This window comes from Martes martes (genome assembly GCF_963455335.1).
Source record: "Martes martes genome assembly, chromosome: 10".
NCBI classification, from domain to species: Eukaryota; Metazoa; Chordata; class Mammalia; order Carnivora; family Mustelidae; genus Martes; species Martes martes.
In genome coordinates this window covers 110,540,076-110,557,106 of record NC_137898.1, presented here as the reverse complement: position 1 = coordinate 110,557,106, position 17,031 = coordinate 110,540,076, and the positions used below count along the sequence as shown (strand labels likewise).

Genomic DNA, 17,031 nt, shown 5'->3' with positions numbered 1-17,031 from the left:
TGCTTTTGAAGATTATTTGAAAGGGAAGAAATGAGTTGAAAAGTGGGGAAAAAGGTGAGACTATCAAATAAGATGTGGTACAAAGTTGTACAGAAAGCATTTGGAGTCATTTTAACAGTTTAAACTGAGAAAGGAAATTGAACCCCTGCTGAATTTTTGTGTTTTTTTTTTTTTTTAAAGATTTATTTATTTTACAGAGAGAAAGGGAGCAAGAGCAGGAGGCACAGAGGGACAGAGGGACAGTTCCAAGTAGATTCCCTGCTGAGTGCAGAGCCCTGAGTGGGGCTTGATCTCACAACCTGAGCTGAAACCAAGGGCTGGATGCTCAACCGATTGAGCCATCCAGGTGCCCCGAGACCCTGCTGAATTTATGTCAGGTATTCACTGGTAGCTCTGGGAGAAAGGGTAGAAAATTCCAGTTTTTATACTAGATTCTAAAGTTAAATAAGAGATGTTATAACTGATACCAGTAAGGACTGGCATCCAAGGACTCCAAAACTGGCATTCCAAGGCCATGACCTAAGTAAACGGTAGGCACTGCTACCATGAGTAAATTCTAAATTAAAGATTCAAGAAGTAGCATTATTACTCAAGCTTGTTTCTTTATAGGGCATGAACCAGTGAGGCATAAATTCAACACATCAATTCTTTGCATGAGTAATGAAGATGAAACTATGTGAGGGAATTCACACAAGACTGGCATTAGATTTGTATTCTAGCCAGAGATCTGCCCCTAACTTGCTATGGGAACCTGGAAATGTCATTAAACATATGCAAATCTCAATCTCTCTTTTTTCAAAAAAGATTATTTATTTATTTATTTATTTGACAGAGATCACAAGCAGGCAAAGAGGCAGGCAGAGAGAGAGAAGGGGAAGCAGGGTCCCTGCTGAGCAGAGAGCCCCATATGGGGCTCAATTCCAGGACCCTGAGATCATGACCTGAGCCGAAGGCAGAGGCTTAACTCACTGAGCCACCCAGGTGCCCCCCCCCCTTTAAAGACTTATTTATTTGCTAGAGAGAACGAGCGAGTGGGAGTACAAACAGCAAGCAGAGGGAGAAGCAGAGTAAGCAGCCTGATGCGGGACTTGATCCCAGGACCCTGGCATCATGACCTGAGCTGAAGGCAGCCGCTTAACTAACTGAGCCACCCAGGCGTACCTCAATGTCCTGATTTCTAAACATTTTATTCAAGTAGGCATTTTATGTCAAATTATTCCAATAAAAACCAAATGAATATCAATAATCTCTAGGGTATTATTTAAAATTAGATCAGTATCACAGAAACACACTGTGTGGGTCATAAGAAGATTTAAACCTGAATAGCTTCCTACATGTGTTTGCGTTCCAAAATCATGCATGTTCTGATAAGCTTACTATACAGGCTTTTTATTACCTGATCTGAGAAAGTGTATGGTCTAACTTCTTCCATAGAGATGACATAATTGCTGGGACATCGTTTGAGGTTTCTAGATCATAAGAAGAAAAGTTGCTTAATAAAAACAGTTGAAGAAAATTCACCCCTTTAGACACAAAATGAACAAAGAAACTTTTCTTTCAGCTGTTGACATGTTGGAAACTAAGAAATAAGCCTCTTTTGTAATATAACCTGCAAAGCTATAAATGAGATTGCCTTCTTTTCTTAAGCCATTGAGTATCAGATGCAATATGAGGGGAAACGGAAATTTGTAAAGCCTCTGAAGCTTTTATAGATTAACTTTATACTGTCTTTGTATTAAAAAAAAAGACAAACTATTTTTTTTTAATGATTTTTAAGTAATCTCTACATCCAACATGGGGTTCGATCTCACATCCCTGAGATCGAGTACTGCATGCTCTACCAACTGTGCCAGTCAGGTTCCCCACCCAAAAAGACAAACTACCTTAAATATGTTCTATTTGACATCATGTTGTATTTGAAAATAAATAATCTGATTTATAATAAATACCATAAAGGTTACGCAAACTCCTTTGACTATGGAAATTATTTTACTACAACCAATGTTTTTATGTGCACATCAGTGCGACTGCTCAGCAACCACTTAATAAAAGCCCCACCAGTTACTATTCTTAGGAGGTACAGGTAAAATTCCTGGGAATGGATTCATTTTTTTAGGATATGCTCTAAAAGCCCGCAGTGATAGGAAACTTCTAGGATATTTAAAATCCTTACCATATACCTTTGAAAAAACTCAAACCAGAGAAAGCTACCCAACATAAAAATGGGACTAAACCTTTGTATTCCAGTAGCATATTCTTTTTATTGTTGTGATCTTGGAAAAGTTATATGGCTTCTCCAATTCTCAGTTTTCTGATACTTAAAAATGATCTTAATAATCAGCCTGTAACTGGGTTATTTTAAGGACTGAAGTAAAACTAAGGAAAACATCTAGCACAAAGCTGTCTAGAGACAAAAACTCAATAAATAAATAGATAAACATCTTTCCTTTTTATCAGTGTTATTGTTTTATGGTTAATTCTTTTTTTAATGTTGTCAATTATAAAATTTATCAGTATTAGAGAATAAAATAATTTTAACTTTTTCCTAAAACATTAACTTAGGCAAGTATTATTTTATATTTTGGTTACCATAAACCAGAATTTTACGACTGGTTCCTGTGTTGAGATTTAGACTACCAAGACCTTAAAATTAAAATTTTGGCTTGAAATTCTGTAACACACAGCAATGCCTGTTCACCAGTTTAGACATCTAGACTTACGAGTTTTATTTTTTAAGAAAATTACTTTGTTATATTTGTTAGCATTCAGATTTTTGCCACACATTTATCAATCAATATAAATGCAAACTAATTAAATATTTCCTAGCAAAACTTACCTCATCACAACTAAGACAAGCTTTCTTTTGGCTATTAAGAAGCAATAATAGCCTTTAAAAATTATTTCTAATTAAAACAATTAGAGAAATGCTGCATAAAATAGAAAAGAATCCCTGGCCCTCAGTTCTTACCTTTTGCTTTCATAGCTACATATTCATTCAGAATTGTTGTCAAGTTTTTTCCAAACAAGGACTGAAAGGAAAAAGATCAAGCATTACAAAAATTGTGCAGTACTACTCATAATTTCTCACCATGAAACACTTCACTGTATAAAGTTATAAAAGATCTGGATTTTTTAATGAAGAAAAGATTAAGGTAAGAACAGGTTATCAAAAATGAAGAGTCACTTAACTTAGGGGTTGCATGAAATCCACAAGCCAAGAATCTTGCCTGTGTGAATAGGATACTATGACTATGTTTCATTAGCTAAGATAATCCAAAGGCAGAAAAGCAGTTTTCAGCTGCGGGGTAGGGATCCAGTCAAATAGCTCTTAATTTTTTTATCTTAAAAAAAAAAAAAAAAAAAAGTATTTATTTGACAGACAGACAGCAAGAGAGGGATCACAAGCAGAGGGAGTGGGAGAGGGAGAAGTAGGCTTCCCGCAAGCAGGGAGCTCGATGCACAGCTCCATCGCAGGGCCCTGGGATCATGACCTGAGCCGAAGGCAGACGCTTAACAACTGAACCACCCAGGTGCCCTCATATAACTCTTTAAAAACAGTAAGGACCCACTCCTAATTTGCCCTCCCTATCCTGAAAGCCATGTGGACCTGCCAAAAAACAAAGTGAAAAAAATCGCTGAGCGCTGAGTTCTCAAGGATCAGCACCTTCCTATTTTCACCTCCATCCTCTCTGAAACTCATTTCCTGTTTCTCCTACTACTGAAGCAGGTTTTCATTACCTTAAATCTGAGGTCATAAGAATCTGGAAGGCTTACTTTCACACATAAAAGTGGACAGTTTGGGGCACCTGGGTGGCTCAGTGGGTTAATGCCTCTGCCTTCGGCTCAGGTCATGATCCCAGAGTCCTGGGATCGAGCCCCGCATTGGGCTCTCTGCGGGAAGCCTGCTTCCCTTCCTCTCTCTCTGCCTGCCTCTCTGCCTACTTGTGATCTCTGTGTGTCAAATAATAAATAAAAATCTTTAAAAAAAAAAAGTGGACAGGTTAATTCTTAATTCACAGAGTCATTTGTTGTGAAGAATAAGTAAGGATAGATGAAACATGTCTAAGACAATGTCTACCACAGAACAGGTGACCAGTTTCCTTTTCTTTTCTGAAGACTTCTACTTTGTTGTTTCTTAACTAAAGCCTGAAATGTCTGGCGATTTGCTTAATGCTAACTTGGCCATTATACCTTGCCTTAATTGTAGTAGCTAATAATAATTTGTGAACGACTGGCATTGTGTCTCCCAAAATTCAGGTCAGGACACAGAGGAGAAAGTGGCCATCTACTAAGCCAGGAAGACAGTCATCACCAGGAACTGAACTGGGGCATTTTGATCTCAGACTTCCCAGCCTCCAGAACCCGGAGAAGATACAGGGGCTGAGTGTGCATGGAGCTACTGGGGGGCCACTGCAGCTTGGCCCTCACAGCAGAAAGAGCTCCACAACCCCACAGACATGTTCTTCAACGTAAACAAACACGCCTATGTCTCTGTATAGATCTGTACAAATATATAGATTGTATTTCTTACTTATTATATTTATATATAGATTTGTACGAATACCAAATATGGCGTCATAGTGTTATCTCTACAATTAACTACAATATGGCTACGATTCAATACCACAGGTTTTGTTCTTAGGCTTATCTTTATCTTCTTTCTCCCAGAGTCCTGGCTCCAGTTATATACAGTAAGTTTCACTTATTTGCTGCAAATGGCTAATTTAGAGGAACTCAGAGGAATTTAAGATTCATTCATGCTGTTGTGTGAATCAACAGTGTGTTGTTTTCTATGTATTTGATTCTATGGCTATACCATAGTTTACCCACTTACTGGCTGAAGGACAGTGTGGTTTTTTTGTTTTTTTGTTTTTTAAAGATTTTACTTATTCACTTGACAGATCACAAGTAGGTAGAGAGGCAGGCAGAGGGGAAGGGGGAAGCAGGCCCCCCGTTGAGCAGAGAGCCCGATTCGGGGCTCGATCCCAGGACCCTGAGATCACGACCCGAGCTGAAGGCAGAGGCCCAACCCACTGAGCCACCCAGGCACCCCAGTGTGGTTGTTTTTGGTTTTTGACCATCACAGATGAACATTAGTGTGCAGGTTTTTATGTGAACATATTTTTCAATTCACCTGGGTGTATGAGTGCTGGGTCACATGGGGAATGTACGTTTACCTTTATAAACAATTATCAATCTGTTTTCCAAAGTGGTGGTATGGTTTTACGTTCTCATTAGCCATGAATGTGAGTTCCTGCTGCTTTGCACCCTTACTGCCAAGTATCTGACAGTTTTTAAAATTGTGTTTTAAATTAGCCATTCTAATAGATATATATTGGTATCTCCTTAGAGTATTCATTTGTATTTATTCCAGTAACAAATGATTTGGAGCATTTTTTCTTTTTTGTGGAAGTTTTTTCCCATAAGCTTATTGCCATCTTCAGATTCCTTGCCCATTAATTTCATTTAAAAAAAATGTAGCAGTTTTTAAAAAGATATTCTGGGTATAAATCCTTTATCACATATATGATAATGTAAGTATTGTCTTCTAGCCTGTGGCTTGTCATTCTTGGAACAGTCTATTGTAGAGCAAAATTTTTAAATTTCTACAAAGTCTAATTTACCAATTTATCCTTCTATTGTCAGTGCTTTTGGTGTCACATCTAAAACTCATCACCAAACCCAAGTTTACACAAATTTTCTCCTGTGTTTTCTCCAAAAAATCTTATAGTTCTACACTGTACCTCTGGTCTATCTTTGTATGTGGTATGTGTAGAGGACCTTTTTTTGAATCTGGATGTCTACTTGTTCTATTTCCACTTGCTGATAAAATTAGTCTTTCTCCAGTGAATTGCCTTTGCACTTTTGTCAAAATCAGTTTTGTGTGTGTCTACATTGGGATCTATTCTGTTCCACTGATCTAAGTGCCTCACCTTCCTCTAATGCCACTCAATCTTGATTAACAGGGGTTTTTGTTTTTTTTAAAGATTATTTATTTATTTGACAGAGAGAGAGAGAGAAAGAGAGAGAGTGTGAGAGAGGGAACACAAGAAGCAGGCTTCCCACTAAGCAGGGAGCCTGATGCGGGGCTTGATCCCAGGACCCTGGGATCATGACCTGAGCCAAAGGCAGACGCTTAACGACGGAGACACCCAGGCATCCCATGATCACCAGAGATTTTAAGTCTTACAATCAAGTAATGGGAGTCTTCCAACCTATCCTTTTTAAAAATTATTTGGGCTATTTTAGTTCCTTTGCTTTTCCATATAAAATTTAGAATTACAGCTTGTTGCTATCTATAAAAATACTTGTGGAGATTTTGATTGTAATGGATATATAGATTAAAATGGGGAGAACTGACATCTTAAATGAACACAGTATGTTTGATATTCTTCAGCAGTTTTGTAAGTTTTGTTCAGGTTTCCTCCATAGATAAGCAGGTTGTCTGTGACAACTGGAAAGAATCTAAGGAGACATGTTCAAAATAAATTAATAAAACACTATGTCAAATAATGTAGCTCCAAAATATGTCCACTATATTCCAAATGATGCTCTGTTGGTCTAGTGATATTCTAAAAAGTGGACAATAAGATAACAAAACACTTGCTTTTTATTTGTCTAAAGTAAGCAACCAGACACAGGAAAAAGATGGGTTGCTACAAGATACCATGGAGCAGGTGGCTTAAATAACAGGCATTTCTTATTCTGGAGACTGGTGAGTCTCAAATCAAGGTGCTGGCCAGTCTGGTTCCTGCTGAGGGCCAACTTCCTGGCTTCTAGACATTTCCCTTCTTGCTATGTGCTCACACGGGATCTCCTCTGTCTCTTCAAGGAGAAAGATCCCTCTCTTCCAATTCTGGTACAGGCAATAATAACTTCACAACGGGCCCAACCTCATGACCTAATCTAAACCTAATTAATTTTCAAAGTCCCCACCTCTCAATACCATCACAGTGGTATAACATCATCAGTTAACCGGGTTTCAACATGAATTTTGGAGGCACACAAGTATTTAGTCAACAGCACACAGAAAACAAATGAGCCCCAAGACAAGCAGTAGTGGAACTAATTAGAACTGAGAGTGCTGGGGTTCCTGGGTGGCTCAATTGGTTAGGCATCTGCCTTTGGCTCAGGTCATGAACCCGGCATCCTGGGATCAAGCCCCCTATTGGGCTCTCCCCTGCTTCTCCCTCTCCTGTTCCCCCTGCTTATGCTGTCTCTCTTTGTCAAATAAATAAATAACACCTTAAAAAAAAAAAAAGAAATGACAGTATTATTTTTTAAAAAGGTTTTATTTATTCTTTTGACAGACAGCATGCATGCACCAGAGAACACAAGTGGGGGAAATGGCAGAGGGAGAAGCAGGCTCCCCACTGAGCAGGGACCCTGACGTGGGGCTCTATCCCAGAACCCTGAAATTGCAACCTGAGCCAAAAGTAGACGTTTAACTGACTGAGCCACCCAGGCGCCCTGAGAGGGTCATTTTGAAACTGATTCGGAGAAGCCAAGTTTTGGCATAAACGTGTGAAAAGAAGAGCTGCCTTCTTTAGGTCTTTCCAGCCACGCAAGAATACTATCAGATCTCTACCAATTTTGATACTACCAATGAGCTGATGTTAAGACTGGTGTTTATAGTGGGGCACCTGGGTGGCTCAGTGGGTTAAGCCTCTGCCTTCAGCCCAGGTCATGATCTCAGGGTCCTGGGATCGAGACCCGCATCAGGCTCTCTGCTCAGCGGGGAGCCTGCTCCCCCCTCTCTCTCTGCCTGCTGCTCTGCCTACTTGTGATCTCTCTCCCTCTGTCAAATAAATAAATAAAATCTTAAAAAAAAAAAAAAAAAGACTGGTGTTTATAGTGTCTCATGTTGGTCAATGAGGAAATATTTCCCTTAAGGAACAAAGCACTCACCAGTAAGCAGGCTGGGATAAAACCTTCATCTGTACAATGTTCCGCATATTCTTTTAAATTTGAACTTTCCAAAATAAAAGTCTGGCAGGTAGAAGTGAGGTTTTCCTGTTGTAAGTAACCTAAATGAGAAACAGAAGGTCAGGTAATTCCAGTAATTTCTGTACTTTCACCAAAAAGCCGCAGAAATGCAGTTTCATATCAGAAATGGAACCTCAGGTGGAATGTGCTGGGTTTCTGCAGCCTTGCCCAGAGCCACTACTTTGTGCTGCAGGACAAAGTCTTTTTTTTTTTTTTAAGATTTTATTTATTTATTTGACACAGAGAAAGAGATCACAAGTAGGCAGAGAGGCAGGCAGAGAAAGCGGGGAAGCAGGCTCCCCGCCAAGCAGAGAGCCCGACTTGGGGCTCAATCCCAGGACCCCGGGACCACGACCCGAGCCAAAGGCAGAGGCCCAACCCACCGAGCCACCCAAGCGCCCCAGGACAAAGTAGTCTTCATAGACTACATGGTTGTTTGATGGAAAAAACTCTAGCGAAACTAAAAACATGCGGTATTTGATCAAGTAAATTAATGCACAGTAATGCCTGCAAGTGAATCTATAAGTAATGATAAGTAACAGGAAAACTAATAAAGAAATGATCAATGTTCTTCTACCCCATAACCTCCATACTGACCAGGCTGGCAGACAGTTATAAAAGTAAGTTACTGGATAATCACAAAACTATATTCTCCCAACGTTGCTATTTACTTGTTCATTTCACTTATTTGCCTAATGGTTTAAGAGAAAAATGAACAAAAGACCTGCTTTGAAGGAAAGGAAAGAAAGGCACTCCTTTGATTTTTTACTTTATGCCTTTAGGAATCAAAACACTATTTCAATAAAACTTGAGCATTTACATCTAACTGACATTTACGGAACAATCTTATTTATCAGCGCGTGGTACCTCACATACATGAATGCTTCATTTGTCTTGACTAGCAGCCTATCCTTGTTCTTTTGTTTCTTAGAATTATTGGTGTTTTCCTAAATCCACAACTCAAAACAGTAGCATAGTACAGCAAGAACACTGGACAGGGTATCGGGAGGCCGGGTTCTTATTCTATTTGATTAAAATAAACACTGTAATTTGGGGCAAAAAAAAAAAATCCACATATCTTCCAGGATTAAGGTGCCTCATGTGTAAAGCATCACACTTGTCTTGACTTGTGGATCAAATCTGGTGAAATTACTCCCTTGTGTAAAGCCCTTCAACCATTTCCCATAGTACTCAGTTTTAATTTCTAAATTCTGAGCAGCTTCAGCTGGAATGACAATATAAGGACTTCTAAAAATCCTCTCCTCCATAAAAGCAATGAGAACACTGGTACAAATTATTTAAAAAAGAAAAACTTTTACAGAACTCAGAAAATAACCAAAGTTTTAGAAGCATCTGAGAAAAACAGAAGATCAGACAGGGCTGGAATTTTTCCAAAGACCCATTTCCATTCCCAGATACTGTCATAATTTGATCTGTGTGAAAATTATCTGAAAACCTCCACTTGCATGGCTTGCCTTTGAACTGAATCAGAATTTACCCAGTACAAAGAAACTTCTTTAAGATGTCTGCTTAAAACCAGCAGCAGGAATTTGCTTACTACTATAGCTGCCTGTGATCAAGAGTGGGACAAACAAGCTAAACAAACACAGAGCTGGGGTAGGAGCAGTCCATAGCAGACTCTGAAAAGCTAAGATATACTCACGGGCTATTAGAAGGACATGTGCAAGCAGTGCACATGCTCAGAAGAGATCTGACAAGACCCTAAGCCCTCACCTCTGGCTGACCAATTCGGCTCTGAGTGAGCAGGAAGTAAGGCTAAGGCAGAGTTGTCACCTGCTTAGCTGGATGCTGAAGCATGCCCCAACATACATACAGCCCTTGAGCAAACAGTGGGAGACTTACGGACTCCAAGCAATTAAAAAAAATAACTGGGGGCTGCTGGGTGGCTCAATCGGTTAAGCGTCTGCCTTTGGCTCAAGTCATGATCCCAGGGTCCTGGGATCCAGGCCCGCATGTGGCTTCCTGCTCAGTGGGGAGCCTGCTTCTCACTCTCCCTTTGTTGGTCCCCCTGCTTGTGTGTTCTGTCAAACAAATAAATAAAATCTTAAAAAAAAAAAAAAGAAAGAAAAAACCCCCACAATGTCCAATCATAGGATATAAACTTAAAGAATATAGACTCTACAGACTTAGTTCAGGCAGCAGTTCACAGCAACTGCCAAAACAACAGTCAAGGGCCCTAACAAACATGGGGGAGGCAGGAGAATCTTATTACAAGAGTTGTCACATTGTATTACTTAAAATGTCTAATTTCCAGCAAAAAATTCTGAGATATGCAGACAAACAAGAAAGTATGTTTCATATACAGGGCAAAAATAAAAGCAGTCAATAAAATTTATCCCTAAAGAAGCCAAGAGTTAAAACTTTAAAAATCAGTTACTTCATATTTTAAAGATTTATTTATAAGAAAAAAAGAGGAAGAGAAAGACAGAGGAAGAGAAAGAAAAAGAAAGAGGAGAGAAAGAGGAAGGAAGGAAGGAAGGAAGGGAGGGAGGGAGGGAGGGAGGGAAACATTAGCACACACTACACTGACTGCAGAGCCTGAAGCTGGGCTCAACCTCTGAGATCACCACCTGAGGGGAAACCAAGAGTCAGATGCTTAACCCTGCCTCGCCTGGGTGTCCCCAAAATCAGCTTTTTTTTTTTTTAAAAGATTTTATTTATTTATTTGTCAGAGAGAGAGCAAGGGCAAGTGAGCACAAACAGGGAGAGCAGCAGGCAGAGGGTGAAGCAGGCTCCCTGCTTAACCGACTGAGCCACCCAGGCATCCCCCAAATCAGCTGTTTTAAGTAAGCTCAGAGGACTAAAGAAAACTATTTCTAAATATCTAAAGAAAGCTGTGAGAGCAATGTTTCATCAAAAAGAAGAAAAACAGAAATTTTACAAAAAAACAAGTAGAATTTCTGGAGTTGAAAAGTAAAACAACTAAAATGACAAATTCCCTAGAGATGGACTCAAAAGCAGATGTGAAGAGGCAAATGAAAGAATTAGTGAACCTGAACACAGATCAAATGAGATTATCCAGCATAAGGAATGAAAACAAAAATTAAGTATCAGAAAAAGTTAACACACTCTGAGACGTGTGGAACACCATCAGTTATGCTGACATAAGCATCATCAAAGTCTGAGGAAAGAGAAAAAGGCATAAGGAATATTTGAAGAAATAATGTCCAAATAATGAACATCCAAAATTTTAGAAAACACATTGATTTATTTATCCAGGAAGTTCAATAAATTCCAAGTAAGATACACTGAAAGAGATCCATATCTAGACACCTCATAATGAAACTGCTAAAAGACAAAGAGAATTTGCACAGCAGAGAGAAACAGCTCATGGCATCACAAGTGATCCTCAGTAAGATTAACAGCTTTTTTCTCATTAGAAACCATGGAGACCATAGGCAGGGAGATGAGGCAAAGTGCTAAACAACAAAAAGTCAACCAAGACCAACAAAACCCCTTCAAAATGGAGACATTAAACTATTCTTACATTAAAAATACAAAATGAAAGAAAACCCAGAGACATTGTTGCTAGCCGACTTGCCCTTTAAGAAATACTAAAGGGAGTTCTTTAAATTAAAATAAAAGGACACTAGACAGTGAAACAAATCCATGTTAAAAAAAAACACTAATAAAGGTAATTGTATAGGTAAACATAAAACAGTGTCAGTTACTTTTTGTTTGTAACTCCCCTTTGCTTTAAATGACAACTGTATATAATAGTTAAGTATAAATCTGGGTTGGTAATCATATAATGATGAAGATATAATTTGTATGTCCTTAAAAGCAAAAAGAAGGGAGAAGAGAATGGAGTTATACAGGAGCGAAGTTTTTTTTTTAAATTTTTAATATATTTTAATAAACATATAATGTATTTTCATCCCCAGGGGTACAGGTCTGTGAATCGCCAGGTTTACACATTTCACAGCACTCATCATAGCACATACCCTCTCCAATGTCCATATCCCCACAGGAATCAAGTTTTTATATACTATTTAAATTAAGTTGGTATTAATCCAAACAAGACTGTTTTAAGTTACTTGTAACCTCCAAGCAATCACTAAAAAAATAACTCAAAAATAAAAAATATAAAGGAAACAACAGTTGTGGGGGGGCACCTGGATGGCTCAGTTGGTTAAGTGTTCAACTCTTGTTTTTGGCTAAGATCATGATCTTGGGAGCCTGGGATAGAGCTCCACACAGGGCTCTGGGATCAGTGGGGAGTCTGCTTTAGGGTTCTCTCTCTCTCCCTCTGCCCCCTCCCTGCTCACATGCATGTGCTCTCTAAAATAAAAATTAAGGAAAAAAAAAAAAAGGAAAAACAACAGAATTAAAACGGTAAATTGGATTTAACACAAAAAAGGCAGTAATAGAAGAGTAACAGAACAAGTAAACATAAAATACATACAGACTACAAGCAACAGAACGGCAGGCAAAATCCTTACCTTATCAGTAATTACATTAAACGATAATGGTTTAAACAAAAAATTACAGACTTACAGAATGAATAAAAAATATGATTCAAGTACATGCTCTTGACAACATAATTTACATTCAAACACACAAATAGTTTGAAAATAAAAGGATGGAAAAAGATGTACCATTCATATAGTAACTAATTAGGAGCTGGAGAGGCTATACCAGTATCAGAAAAATTAAGATAAATATTGTTAGTAGAGACAAAGATAATGATAAAACATTCAATCAATCAAAAAGGTAACAATTACAAGTACATATGCATGTAAAACCAAGGTTCCAAAAAACATGAAGCTGAAATTAACAGAAGTGGAACAGGAACTAGACAATTCACCAATAAAAGTTAGACTTCAACGTCCTACTTTCAATAATAGACTAGAGAGCTCAATAAGTAAACATAAGGCTTGAACACTATAAACCAACCAGACCTAACAGACATGTATAGTGTACTCCACCCAACAGCAGCAGAATATACATTCTTTTTAAGTGCACGTGGATATCCTCCAGGATGAACCACACATTAGGACATAAAGGCTCAATAAACTAAAAAAGAAATTATATAGAGTATGCTCTCTGACCACTAAAGACTAAAATTAGAAATCAGTAATAAGGGGGAGCCTGGGTGGCTCAGTCGTCAAGCGTCAGCCTCTGGAGCGGGTTATGATCCCAGAATCCTGGGATGGGTCCCTCGTCTGGCTCCCTGCTCAGTGGGAAGCTTGCTTCTCCCTCTCCCACTCCCCCTTCTTGTGTTCCCCCTCTCTGTCTCTTTCATTCTGTCAAATAAATAAATAAATAAATAAAATCTTAAAAAAAAAATTAATAAATTCACAAATATGTGGAAATTAAACAACACTCTCCTAAAAAAAACAAAGGGTCAAAGAAAACAAAAGGAAAGTAGAAAATATTTTGAGATAAACAAAGACACGCATACTGAAACATACAGGATGCAGCTATAGAAGTGCTTAGTGGTATATTTATATTGTAAATACATTTATTTCAAAGATGAAAGATCTCAAACCAATAACCCATCCTTCCATTTTATAAACTAGAAAAGCAAATTAAACCCAAAAGAAAGCAGAAGGAAGAAAAAAGGTATCAGAGAAGAAAAATGAGAGAATTAAAATAGAGAAAAGTCTATGAAACAAAAAGTTGATTCTCTGAAAAGATCAACAGAAATCGACAAATCTTTAGAGAGGCTGACAAAGAAAAAAAAAAAAGACGCAAATTCCAAAGTTCAGGAATGAAAGAGGGGACATTACTATCAACCTTACAGAAGTAAATTACATTATAAAAGGATACTATAAACAGTTGTGTGCCAACAATTCAGAAAGCTCAGGTGAAACAAATATTTCTTAGATATTAACTAAACCGACTCAAGAATATACAGAAAATCTGAATAGACTTAAAACAAGTACAGATTGAGCTGTAATAAATACTCTTTTCATAAAGAAAGGCCTAGGATCAAATGGCCTTAGTGGTGAATTCTATGAAACGTTGAAAGAAGTTTCACCAACTCTTTAAAAATAAATAAATAAATAAAAGAAAGAAGCCACCTCATTTCAATCGCTGATTAGTAATAATCTGATACTAAAACCAAAGATATCGCAAGAAAACTACAAACCAATATCCCTTATAAAAAAGCAGATGTAGTAATTTTCAACAAAATGCTAACAAACTAAATCCATTAACATTTGAAAATGATAATACACTATGACCAAGTGCAACTGTGCCAGAAATGCAAGACTGATTCACTAAAACAAAAATAAATCAATGTAATACACTCTGTGAACTGAGTAAATTTGCCCCAATACATTGTATTAGCAGAATAAAAGACAAAACCATGTTATCGTCTCAACACACGTAGAAAAAAAAAAAAATCACCTCACAAAATCCAACACCTTTTCATGATAAAAATATGAGGACTATAAGGGAATTTCTTCAACCTGATAAAGGCATTTATGAAAATCTCACAGCTAACATAATATTCCAAGGTTTAAGAGTCAAAGCTTTGCCCACAGAATCAGGGACAAGACCATGCCTGCTCTTACAATTTCTATGCAACACTCTACTAGAAGTTCTAGTTTGGGCAATTAGGAAAGAAAACTAAAGTAAAAAGCGTCCACACTGGAAAGGAAAAAAAAACAAACCAATGTCCTCATTCGCAGATAACATGAAATCCTAAATAGAAAATTCTAAGGAGGGACGCCTCTGCCTTCGGCTCAGGTCATGATCCCAGGGTCCTGGGATCGAGTCCCACATCGGGCTCCTTGCTCAGCAGGGAGCCTGCTTCTCTCACTGCCTCTGCCTGCCTCTCTGCCTGCTTGTGTGTACTCTCTCTCTCTGACAAATAAATAAATAAATAAAATCTTTAAAAAAAAAAAAGAAAATTCTAAGGAATCCATGTACACACAGAAAAACTATTAAAGTCAATAAATGATTTTAATAAGGCTTCAGGATACGAGAGGACTTTGCAAAAATCAGCTGCATCTCTATATACTTGCAATGAACAATCCAAAAATGAAATTTAAAAAACCAATTTCACTTACAACAGCATCAAAAAGAATATTTAGGATTAAGTTTAACAAAAGGAATGTATGATCCTACTAAAACCTAGAAATATTACTAAAAGATATTAAAGAAGACTAAATAAATGGATAGACCTCTCTCGATTATATATTAGAAGAGTTAATGTTATTCAGATGTCAATATTAGATTTGACACAATTCCTATCAAAATCTTAGATGTCTTTTGTGCAGAGATGAACTGATCCTAACAATCATAGGGAATAACAAGGGACCCACAGTAGTTAAAACAATCTTGAAAATGAAATCTTATACCTATCCATTTCAAAACTACAAAGCAATGGTAACCAAGTAAGATGGTACTAGCATAAAGGATAGACATATCGATTAATGGGACAAAATTAACATTCCAGACATTTACAGTCAATTGATTTTCAAAAACAGTGCCAAATCAGCTCAATGGGGGAAATATTAGTATTTTAACAACTGGTGCTGGGAGAACTGGATACCCACATGCAAAACAATGAAGATGGACCAAAATAATGAAATTACACCTCATACCAAATATAAAAATTAACTAAAAATAGATTAAATGTACAAAGGTAGGAGAAAAAACTGTTAAAGTCTTAGAACAAAACATGGGTATAAATCTGTTTATGTAGGATTAGGTAATGGTTTCTTAGGACATCTGAAGAACAAGCAACCAAAGAAAAATTAGATAAATTGAAGTTCATCAAAAGTAAAAACATTTGTGCTTTCAAGGATACTACGTAGGAAGTGAAAAGACTGATGGAAAGGTGCCTGGGTGGCTCAGTCAGTTAGGCATCTGCCTTCAGCTCAGGTCCTGGGATCATGTCCTGTATCAGGCTCCCTCTCAGTGCGGAGCTTGCTTCTCCTGCTTCTCCCTCTCCTCCCTGCTCATACTCTTTACCCATATCTCTGTCGTTGTCTCAGTCTCTCTCTCTCTCTCTCAAATAAACAAAATCTTAAAAAAAAAAAAAAAAAAAAGAAAAGATGATGGACAAAACGGAAGAAAATATTCCCAGTCATCTATCTGATAAGGAGCCAGAATCCAGAATACATAAAGAACAAATCAATAAGCATTTAAGAAGAGGCTCAACTTCTTTGGTAAATAGGAAGATATAACATCAAAACCACAATTAAATGTATCAATTCATACCCACTAGGATAACCAGAATTAAGAAAGATAGTACTGGCAAAGATCTGATGAAACTGGAAATCTCATACATTGCTGATAGGAATATAAAATGGTGCAAAATCATTCAAAAATCACTTGGGAAGTTCTCAGAAATATTAAATATAGAATTACCATATGACCAAGTGATGCTACTCTTAGGTACATATCTAAGAGAATTGAAACAGTATGTCCAAACAAGACTTGTACATGAAATGTTCACAGCATTTTTCTTAATAGCCAAAAAGTGGAAACAACCCAAATGTCCATCAATGAATGGACAAAATGTGGACTGTCCATATAGTGGAACATTATTAAGCTATGAAAAGGAAGTAACTACTTCAACTTGGTACAACATGTATGAATCTTGCAAACAAAATTTTAGAAGTCAGATCAGAAGGTCACACATTGTAGAATTCCATTTATGTGAAATGTCCAGAATAGGGGAATCCACAGAAACAAAAAGTAAATTAGCAGTTGCCAGAATTTGGGCAAAGGGGGCAAATGGAAATGACTATTAACAGGTCTGGGGTTTCTTCTGAGGATGATGGAAATGTTCTGGAATTAACACTGTGGTGATGGTTGCAAAACACTGTGAATATACTGCCTATTGTGTGAATATAGTGAAAATCAGTGAATTTTATATCTTGTGAGATGTGAATTGCATCTCAATGAAAAATGTAATCCTAAATTCTTCACGTTATACGAAGCTCTACTTGTTTTGCATGCTAATTTCTTCTCTAGCCTTTTATCATACCATTCCGTCTCTCCCAGACTAACTGGTCTTTCCATTCTGCAAATTCATGTATGCTCTGATATTAAGACCTTCGTATA

The 17,031-nt window shown here is 37.5% G+C and overlaps 1 protein-coding gene across 1 annotated transcript in view; it reads right to left on the bottom strand.

Annotated features, from left to right (window-relative positions):
* The window catches only part of NPAT (nuclear protein, coactivator of histone transcription), a 51,786-nt gene that overhangs the window by 26,263 nt on the left and 8,492 nt on the right, over positions 1-17,031 (bottom strand). Inside the window, exons 2-4 of the mRNA XM_080814935.1 lie at positions 7,909-8,027; positions 2,969-3,029; positions 1,397-1,469 (exon numbers count right to left, since the gene is read on the bottom strand). Of these exons, the coding sequence (XP_080671061.1) occupies positions 1,397-1,469; positions 2,969-3,029; positions 7,909-8,027 (253 nt within the window). The remainder of the gene's footprint in view (positions 1-1,396; positions 1,470-2,968; positions 3,030-7,908; positions 8,028-17,031) is intronic.